This window comes from Gracilinanus agilis, chromosome 5 (genome assembly GCF_016433145.1).
Source record: "Gracilinanus agilis isolate LMUSP501 chromosome 5, AgileGrace, whole genome shotgun sequence".
In the NCBI taxonomy this organism is placed as follows: domain Eukaryota; kingdom Metazoa; phylum Chordata; class Mammalia; order Didelphimorphia; family Didelphidae; genus Gracilinanus; species Gracilinanus agilis.
The window spans coordinates 91,292,791-91,304,280 of NC_058134.1; the positions used below are offsets into that span (position 1 = coordinate 91,292,791).

General features: G+C 33.6%; 1 protein-coding gene across 1 annotated transcript in view; it reads right to left on the reverse strand.

The window, feature by feature from the left end:
* The window catches only part of RBM33 (RNA binding motif protein 33), a 167,461-nt gene that overhangs the window by 141,907 nt on the left and 14,064 nt on the right, over positions 1 to 11,490 (reverse strand). The window contains exon 2 of the mRNA XM_044678623.1: positions 7,774 to 7,852. Coding sequence (XP_044534558.1) covers positions 7,774 to 7,852 — 79 coding nt within the window. The remainder of the gene's footprint in view (positions 1 to 7,773; positions 7,853 to 11,490) is intronic.

Consider the following 11,490-nt stretch of genomic DNA (forward strand, 5'->3'; position numbering starts at 1 on the left):
ATCTCCAAAGTAGTTCTAAAGATAACTGACACTACTAATAGGAGGAATTAGCAAATGAAGATTTAATGAAGATAACTTTGAAAATTGAGAAACTAGGAAATATAGTGAAGAACAATGAAATAGCGGTCTCTGTTCAAGTAGTAATGCTACTTAGGTAGAAGGAATAGGATCAAACCCCTCCCCAACAAAAACAGAAGGCATCATCAAAACTGTAGGAAACAAAAACAAAGAAATCTTCTAGCAGACAGAATTCAAGAAGATAATCTTTGAACTATTAGAAAAAACATGAAGAAACAAAAAACTTCTAAATCTCATATTCCAGAAATCTTGCTCCAAAAATTAATTATTAGATACAAAGAGTAAAAATTAATAGGGTTCACAGGATATCAGCAGAAAAGAATCCTAACATAGTAACTAAGATTCAGTTTCTCAATAAAGGGGATGCTTAAAAGCAATTAGTAAGAAAGCACCAATTCAAACTGCAATAAAACAACTCGATAAGGATTAAAAAAACCATAATGCAATATATCCCAAAATATATTAAAAATGACCACCACTCCAAGATTACTCTTCTAAAAAACTGAATAAATATCAGAGGAAAGTATGGTTTCTTTACTGAAGTTACTTCTTTACTGATAAGAAATATAGATCCAAGCAAAGCTTTTATCATATAAAATAGACCCAGCAGATGAAACTTTAACTAGGAAATTTAATCTAAGGAAAAAGCCTACTGTAGCTTTTAAATCCTAGTATAGGATATAAGATCTAAAATATGGATAATTTTTTTAAAAGGCTAGGAATTATGGAAATTAAAAAAAAAGGCTAGGAATTTTAAGAAGAATTCTATGAAAAGGGAACAAAACATAAACAGATCATCTGGGGGACTGAAGGGACAAAGTATTTCTTAGAATAAGGTACTACAAGCATAAGATAAACAAAGAAGTGAGAGAGAAATGATGATTCCTAAACCTTATTCTTACTAGGGCTCCAGGAGAAAGGTAATCTTTTTTTTTAAAAAAAAGTAGAATCTCATATATCTATTTTTGGTAATTAAGATTGGATTTTTACAAAATAAAATAGGCTTTCTGTTTGTTTGGTTTTTGGAAGGAAGAAGCATTTTTATGTTCAGGGAATGGGACTTAGGAGGTTAAAATCATACTTTTGACTGGAGGAGGTCAGTAATATAACAGGAGGGAAAATTAAACTTAATATGTTAATGGATAAAATTCACCAATAAAAAGGAAGTGAATTACAAATTTGATTAGGAAACAAAATTCAAAATTTGACTGCTTAAAGATTAGAATAAAATTTACTGTGCTTTATGATGAATTAAAAAAAGAAGAGTTGCCATCTTGATTTCAGATAATGGTATCTTTTGTTTGCCAATTCCTTAAGAAAGAGAAGAGACTCAACACAATTTAAGGCACCACAGATAAATGAAAAAAGCAGAAAGGTAGCATAGTGAATATGGTTCTAACTTTTGGATTCAGCAAAACTTGAGTTTTAATCCTGCCTCTGAAATATAAAAGCTATGAGACTATGAACAAATCATTTAACCTCTGAGTCCCTAGACTAGAGCAACTCTCAAAGACTTACAGTTGAGCTGCAAACATATACATGATGTAGGAAGTTTCAGAACCAGAACATTTCCAGTATCAATGAAATAAAAGATCTGGACCTCTAGACAACCTTGCCCTCTTACTCAAAAAAGCTACTTAAAAATAAAATTTATTTTTCAAAAGGCACAGCAACCAAGCTCTTAAAGGAAACTTTTTTTTAAAGGACTGCTATCAAGGGAACTAATGAAAAAAAAAAAAATGTGAAGGAAGGTGGCCTAGCAGCCAGATCTCAAACTGTACTATAAAGCAGCAGTCATCAAAACAGTCTGGTACTGGCTAGGAAATAGAATGGTAGATCAATGGAGTAGATTAGATACACAATATATACAGGGGTAAATGACTTGATCAACCTATTGTTTGATGAATCCAAAGATTTCAGCTTTTGGAATAAGAACTTACTATTTAACAAAAACTTCTGGGAAAATTGTGAAAACAGTATGGCAGAGGCGAAGCATAGGAATATCTCTCACCCTATATACCAAGATAAAGTCAAAATGGATATATGATTTAAGATATAAAAAGTATTACCACAACTAAATTAGGGGAACACAGAATTGTTTATATGGCAGATCTTTGGAAAAGGGAAGTATCTGTGACCAAACAAGAGAAAAAGTATTATAAGGTGTAAAATGAACAATTTTGATTGTATTAAATAACTTTTGCACAAACAAAACTAATGTAACCAAGATTAGAAGGGAAACAAAAAACTGGGAAAAAAATTTATAACAAACGTCTCTGATAAAGGTCTAATTTCTTGAATTTATAGAAACGAAGTGAAATTTGTAAGAGTATAAGCATTACCCAATTGACAAATGGTCAAAGGATATCAACCAGCAATTTTCAGGTGAAGAAATCAAAGTCATCAATAATCATATGAAAAAATATTCTAAATCACTCTTGATTAGAGAAATGCAAATTAAAACAACATTGAGGTACCACCTTACACTTATCAGACTGGGCAATGTGGTAGCATAGGAAAGTGGCAAATGGTGGGCAGCTTGTGGCAACACTACTGGGTCTCTATCATAAAGAGATCATAGAAAAGGGGGAAAGGACCTACTTGTACAAAAATATTCATAGTAGTGACAAAGAATTAGAAATTGAGGGAATGTCCATCAATTGGAGGAATGGCTGAACAAATTAGGTATTGTGGTAGTATGTGTTGGTGATGGAATACTATTGTGCTTTAAGAAATAATAAGGAAGATGATTTCAGAAAAAGCTGGAAAGATCTAAGGGAACTGATGCAGAGTGAAATAAGCAGAACTGAGAACATGGTACACAATAACATCAATATTGTATGATGTTTACCTGTGAAAACATTGCAATGCAATGATCTGGGACAATCCTAGAAGATTTAAGACAGGAAATGCTATCCACATCCAGAGAAAGAACTGTTGGAATTCTTTGGTTTTGGTTACATATGAGTTTGTTCTTACAACAATGACAAATATGGAAGTATATTTTGCATGACCATAAATTTTTTTAAAAACGAGGGCCTGCCCAAGAAAGCTAGTTCTATGAGTAGAAAAGGGATATTGTGAAGGTAGAAATGACAAGAATTAACAACAAATTAGATATGTAAGGTGAGCACAAATGAAGAGTAGAGGATGACACCCAGGTTGCAAGCCTAGATGATTGGGAAAGTGTTGGTGCCTGTTCATAGTAAAAGGAAAACTGTGAAGTAGGAAATTTTTCAAATTTCTTTAGACATATTGAGCTTAGGATATCTACAGGACAGCTAGGCTGAAATGTTCAAAAGACAAGTGATGAGAAACCAGAAGATCACCTATCAAGAGATGAACTGATAGAAATTAAGCAGATCATTAAGTGAGAGAGAGTACAGAAGGGAGATAGTACAGAAGGTCTCAACAGATAGAAGCTTGGTATGAAAACATATTAAGCAGGCATGACCTGGATAAAGATTCAGCAAAGGAAATGGGGAAAGAGGAATTAGAAAAATAGGAATATCAGTAGAGAGTAGTGTCATAGAACCTGGAGAGTATCAATGAGAAAAGAATGACCAATAGTGACAAAAGTTACAAAGAGGTAAAGAAGCAAGAGCACTGAGAAGAGTGTTAAAATTTGGCATTTTCTCCCTTTGGATCTCTTGTGCCTAACACTGTACCTCTCATACAACAGACAAACTTAATAAATGACTCCTGAAATGAAGATAAACAATAATAACTAAATATATTTAAGTAGCTAGAAATGAAACATCATCATATTTAATTAGGATGCCTTCTGTCTTCAAAGCAGTGCTTCCTAAACTATATCATATTCCAGACAGGAAAAAAGATCTCAATTATCAATTCTTAAGCATTATACTGTCCACAGCAATCAGGTAAAGATAGACCTAGAGGGGGGAAAAGCACATATTCAAATTCATGCCTTTCCATCCAACTAATAAAAACTAAGGCTATAGATGCCAAGTCGAGTTCAATTTGTGATAAAAATTTAATAATTATGAAATAAAATCAATTAGAGTTTGAATAAATTATATTTAACATTTTTAACATCAACATGATTTTGAATAAACTAAGACATAACCATATCTCTGCTCCTCAACAAGATAACTTTACAATTTTTAAAACTATGGTTTCTTCAGTGTGACATTTCTTCAGGGCAAAGATGCAAATGTAGGCTTGATGTAGCACCTAACAAAGAAAGCTAACCAAAACTAGAATGTACTTCTCTGGGAAATTCACTGTCACAATATAAACTCTCTCTACTACTATTATTTGCAATCACTCTGTACCTAACATTCATGACTTGGTAGCCAGTCCTCTGATAAGAGAAGGTTCATATCAGACATAACAGAATCTGCTAGAGCTTCTGCTCCAATGATAGCTTTCAAAAATCCAAGATCACCTCCATACCAAAAGAAGACATTAGTATGGTAAGTGATTTCTGATATAGTAAAAAATTATTATATAGATTTTTAATTTCTTCTACATTTTCAAGTTTAAAAATTGTATCCACCCTTCCTGGAGGTGAGGCAGGATAAACTATAGTCCCCTTTCCTCTAATGACCTCAATTAGAGAAAATCTTATACCTTTATTTTTATTTCCCTTCTGCCTTCATGTTTTTTGGTTTTTCGGTTTTTCATCCACAACATAAAAAGGAAATTTAGTACACAATATAAAAAGATTTTGTTTTTGCGGTGTGATTAGTTAGGTTGCCATGTAGGAACCAAGAAAGCAGGAATGGGAAGTGAACAAGAACAGTTTTAACAAATATTCTATAGAGATGTGAAGTGACATCTCAAAATTCAATGAAAATAATAATTTTGTTTTTAATGTTACCCAAATTCTGACACTGGGCCAAGAAATGTTACCAGGGGGAAATAAATGCCTTTGAAATCTGAGAATCTTTATGTAAAGCAATCATTAAAAGTAAATTGTAGTCACTCCTAGCCCTGAGAGTTCTAGTCCCATCTCTGCCCACAAGTAGCTGTGTGAATACAAGTCATAACTTCTCTGGTCTCCATTTCCATCTGTAAAACATAATCCCCTTATTATCTTATAGCCTTACTGTAAAATAAAATGAAAATGTATGTCAAGTGTAATTGTAATCATATAATGCTTCCTAAATGTAAAGTTACTGTTGTTGTTTGTTGTTGTTATTGTTGTTCAATGCTGATACCACTAAGCTAATCCATAGAAAGTAGAGAGCCCTAATTTTTTTTTTTTAAACCCTTATCTTCCATCTTGGAGTCAATACTGTGTATTGGCTCCAAGGCAGAAGAACAGTAAGGGTAGGCAATGGGAGTCAAGTGACTTGCCCAGGGTCACACAGCTGCGAAGTGTCTGAAGCCATATTTGAACCTAGGACCTCCCATCTCTAGGCCTGGCTCTCAATCCACTGAGCTACCCAGCTGCCCCCCCTAGAGAGCCCTAATTTAATACAATTCAGCAAGTATTAACTAAGAGGCTACTATATTGAAGGCACTAAGTAAGCTAGATAGGTACCCACCTTCAAAAAGTTCACATTTTGAGAGGATAACATTTAAAGAGAAAAGAGGGATCTGAAAAATATTACTATAGGATATAGCATATGAGCTGAGTATTGAATGAAGGCAGAGATTTTAAGAGGTGAAGAAAAGGAAGAAATGCATTCTACTGTGAAGACTTTCAATGCCAATGATAAGAATTTATCTTATCCTAGAGGCAATAGGAACCCACTGAAGACTGAGTAGTCAAGTGGCCTACATACATAGTGAACCTGTGCTTTATAGAAATTATTTTATCAGCAATCTGGAAGAACCGTTAGTAAGGAATTCAATTTGTAGACTATTAAAATATCCAAAACAAAAGGTAATGAGGCTTCAAACTAGGATGGAAGCTGTGAAAATGGAAAGGAAGAGATGAACAGAAAATACGTATGGCATCTGAATGGCAAGGCAATGGTTAGAGAATGAAGCTCCCAGAAGATGTTGCTAGCCCTACTGTCTTCTTCTCTGTTTGGATCACACATTTGGAATATCATGCTCTCAGCACCAAATTTTAGCAGTAACATAGTTAAATCTCAGATCATCCACAGAAAGGAATGAGGATGGTGTAAGGCTTTAAGTAAATGTCATGAAGACTGGTGGAAGGAACTAAAGATATTAGACTTGAAGAAAGACCTTAGACCAGAATAGGACTGTCACATGGAAAAGGGATCAAACTTACTCTTCTTGGTCCCAGAAGGAAGAAAAATTTTGGCTTGATATGACATGCTAACAGAGAGATGATGGAGGTCTTCAAACAAAGGCTGAGTACCTGCTGAGTTAGTGATAGAGAAAATTCCTATTAAAGGAATGGGTTGAATTAGAGAACTACTGAAATCTTTATTTGATGTCTGATAAAGGAAAGACTTCATTATTTGATTCAAGCTTTAGCAGATTTCAAAAGAAAGGCATAGAAATTGTACTCAGAATTCATAATAAAAAAAGAATCAATTCTAGAAAAAATGTCAGCTGTACAAAAGACAATCTATTATCAAAGAATACAAGTCTTTAAAAAAATCTAGTGCTAATCACATAAGGTACATTGAGAAATTTATGTCTTCTAATTTATATTACATTATTAGTTACTACTCAATAGAAGGATAAAATTTAACATAGAAAATTACATTAAATCTAAAGAGCAAACAATTTCTTAAAAAGAAATTAACCTGTCAAGGAAGATTTAGCCTGCTAAGCTGCAGATTTCAGTCTTTGGACCAGATCTATAATAATCTATGATATGAGGAACTTCCAGTTTGGAAACTCCTTTCACCAATACACATTAGCAACTATTCTGGCTCAGTCCAAGTGTCTTGCCCATAGTTTCATAGTGGTAGTGATTTAAACTAGGTCTTCCTAACTCCAAAGCCAACCCTTAATCATTAAGATATGTTGCCTTAGGGGCAGCTGGGTAGCTTGGTGGATTGAGAGCCAGGCCTAGAGATGGGAGGTCCTAGGTTCAAATATGGCCTCAGACACTTCCCAGCTGTGTGACCCTGGGCAAGTCACTTGAACCCATTGCCCTACACTTACCACTCTTCTGCCTTGGAGCCAATACACAGTATTGACTCCAAGATGGAAGGTAAGGGCTTAAAAATATATATATCCTATACAACCTGGTCTAATATATCTTTCTAGATTCACCTGGAATTGTTTCCCCCTCCAACCAGCCTGTCTATGCTAGCCAAATTGGTCTTCTATTCCTCTCACACACTCCATCTCTGGCCACCATGGCTTTATTATAGCTATTCCCAAATGACTAAAACACATTCTCTCCTTATGCCTGCCTCACAAATTCCCTCTCTTCAAGAGGTCAATTAAGTATTATCTTCAGCATGAAGCATTTCCGGATCTCCCTGAATCCACTAGTGCTCTCCCTCTCAAACTACCTTGTATTTAACTAATTTGCACATATTTATTCACTGTTTATTTATGCAATACAATATGTATTTGTTGAGTGCCCCATTATATGTACATATTATTGCTACTTCTACCCCCTAAAATAGTTTGCATGAACATAAAAAACTATAGAAAGCATATTAACACGTATGTAATCAACTTCATTTGTATTAGAACTTCTATTAACAATTACAGTACAAACTGCCAGTCCAAGGACCATAAAATAAATCAACATATAACATCTGTATATGAAAATTTCTTAAGTACCTGTCCCAGTCATCATCCCCAGTTCTTCTTCTCCAAGATCGTTCTGCACCAGGCTTATCAAACTGATCAAAGTCATCATCTGCAAAGAAGACTTCATTAAAAATAATTCTTACTAGAATAAAACGCACATATGCAAAAAAATTCCAATGCTTAAATGACTAAGAATTCTGGAAAGAATTATTTTTTTTCTGTAATGTCTCTATAGAAAAGTTTATTATGAACTCTCAGTCAAATATGCAAAAACTTAAGTGGTTTTTTAACTAATCGACAATAATTAAGTCACTCAGACCTTTGGGAGAAAAACAATTCTTTACTAGGCACCACTGAGTATAAGAAAAAATTAATAAGTACAGGCCCTGACTATAGAAAATGTAAGGCTTCGCAAGAAAAAAAAATAGGAAGATGACAAAGACAATGAATAGAACACCATATTTAAGGTCATAATACCCAGGCTTAAGGCCTAGCTTAACCAGTTATTAGTTATGTGTCTTATTTATCTCCTCTGAACTTTAATTTTCTCATCTATAAAATATGGATATTATTACCTATATCACCTACCTCAGTTACTGAAAAGATCAAATAAGAATATATAGAAAATACCCTGCAAACTGTAAAACACTATATCAAATCTAAACTACTACTTCTTTTCTAAATAATTAATAAAACTGATATACCATTTATAGACCTTTATAGTTTCCATAATTTATAATTAAATTTTAAAAATCAATTATTAAAAATCAGTCCCCATTTATTCATAAAAATATATAAGTGGAAATGTAAAATCCACACTGCTTTGAAAATAAAGCAAAGTGTATATTTTGTGTAGGAGACCAGCAACAGACACTCTTCCCTGAGGGAGCCTCAGATCAGTAAAGCTAAGATAGAAGACTAACCAAGGAATAAGAAAAAATACAGTAGGCTCACCAATACTATAGTGAATTTGGGGCAAGTCACAAACAAGTTAAATATTTTCTCCTATTTCCCAAAACCAAAGAGATTAAAAAAGGTAGGAGACAAGCACTTATTAAGTGTCTACTATGTACCAGGCACTTAACAAATATTGCCACATTTGATCCTCATAACAACTCTACAAAGTAGGTGCTATTATCCCCATTTTCTACAGATGAGGGAAAGTGAGTCAAACTGAAGCCATTTAGTGTCTAGACTAAATTTGAGTTTGGGCTTCCTGATCCCATGTCTAAGATTCAATCTATTGCATTAACTGAATTAAGTAATTAGAAACCATGGAAAAAAGGTGTTCAAGAACAAATTTAGTGTGGGTTCAATAGAATAAGAAAAGCCAGAAGGAGAAGGAAAAGCCACAAAGTGAGAAGAATATCTGTAAAAGAATTTCCAGACTGAATCTTATTTTCAATGTATACTCCAGTACCAAAATTTTACTTATGAATTTTCAATCTTTCCCTCTTATGTATTTGTTCTTTCTCTTCTGTCTATAAACACATAAAGCAAAGGTTGGAATTCAGGGCCTCTGACTCAAAATTCACAGCTTTTCCCATCATCCCACATTGTTTCACTTCACTTCTATTCCAGACACAATTTCTTCATCCTCAATTCTTGCACTGCTACCTTGGAATGATTACATAAGACAACTGTATTCTAGAATTCTTTCTGCCACCTCCAAAAGAACACCACACACACACACACACACACACACACACACACACACACACAATTTATAATGAAAATCAAACTTACAAGATATTCCAAACTGACATTCATTCATTCAATCACAGCAATAAGATCTGATTCCTGTTTATTCTTTTTCTTCTAAAAAAAAATCATAGCCCAAAAAGATGCAAAACTGGGCTTCTGATTCTACAATGCCATGAGGTCTTTGTTGTTCAAGTGTCACAGTTATTGAAAAACTGAATTTAGAAAGATAGCCAGACTTCTCTCCTTTCAATCATTTTGATAAAGAAGCTTCCTCTCTCAACTCTTTAAAAAAAAAAAAACACTATTCCAACATGTTCAATTTGTCCTTGAAAGTAGCATGAAGGGAGCATAAGAGATAACATTAAATTCTTCTGAACTCAAACTGGCGACCTTCCAATACACTGGAACCTTAATTCTTGATAGTTATACTTTGATAATACAGAAGAGTTCAAAAGAACAGCAAGGAAGATATTTCAAAAGGCTTTGGAAAATCCTCACAATACAACCAACTGACTGAAGTTTTGTTTAAAGCATATAGAATCATACTGAGAAGGTGAATGTACTTGGATAATTTACTCAAAGGAATAGAATATAAAAGAATTCCTAAATCTGGTCCTACCTAGTCTTCTCATACAACACAGGGTATTCGTTTGGTTGGGCTTATTTTTACTATTTCAGCAAAACAAAGCATATCTAACAAACTCAGTCTACAAATTGAAAAATCCAGTCCTGTGTCTTTTTCCACATTGAGTATCATCTAAAGTATGTGAAAAAAGTCCAGTATCTAAGTAGCTACATAACACCTAGCTCAGAAGCAAACAACTTAAACACTTTTCTACTCCCAATTATATGTATTCTTCCTTCTATTTCTCTACCTGTTCGTTTTCCCATAGACCTTTCTTTTTTTTTTTCTCTGCCTTTTAGATCTGTATGTCATAGACTTTCCAGTGGTACACAAGGACATTGCTTAACCTCACTGGCAATTAAGATTAAAAAGACTGCTGAGCTCTGAGCTAAATGGAGGTTCTAAAGATGAAAGAGCTGGCTTTAAGGGGAGGGAAAATAGAAAAGAAAACCACCAAGAAATACAATCAATAAAACTGCCAAGACAAAGGTCATCGAGGATATAGCAAAGGATACAAACAGCAATTGCAAGTGATTAAATTACTCAAAAATGAACTGTTATTTTCACTTAAGAAAAAGGGGACTGGGAGATATTTTAAATACTTGTGGAAACATTAAAATATGGGAAATGCTGCAAAAATTGTTAAAAATACAAAAACATTTAAAAAATTACTAACTACTACTATAAGAGGTGCAAGTTAGTGAAAACTGTCAATGAAAACAAAATAGTAGATATTTTTATAATTCTAACATTAGGAGATAAGAAAGCCAAATTATAGGGTTTTTTCAAGTTACAGTATCAAAGTCATTATGCTTCATATATTTATGCATGTACACATAAAGAGAAAATATGATTTGCCAAAGACCTCAGTGAATTCAAAATATAGAGCATGCACTTTATAAGGGATTCTAGTGTACTACAGAGATATCTCATCTATGAATTCCAGACAGGATTTCAAGGGAGTGTATTAATGAAATTAATTTATCAATTGTTTGTTTTATTTATTTATTTATTTTTGGTGGTTAATGAGTTTTTGTTATTTTTAATAATTAATAAATTTATTTTTATTGATGATTATTTGTTAATTATTAATTTCATTAAATTAATTTCAAGGGAGATTTTCAAGTACTGTAACAGCTGAATTAAATCTTATAAAATAAGGTATAAACATGTAGAACTCATCATTCCAAAAAGTATACCAACCTTAAATTTAAAAAAAAACCTTCAAGAAAAGTTGGGATAGGGGCATCTGGGTATCTCAGTGGATTGAAAGCCAAGCCTAGAGACAGGAGATCCTAGATTCAAATCTGGCCTCAGACACTTCCCAGCCCTGTGATCCTGGACAAATCACTTGACCCCCCCCATTGCCTACCCTTACCATTCTTCTGCTTTGGAGCCAATACACAGTATTGACTCCA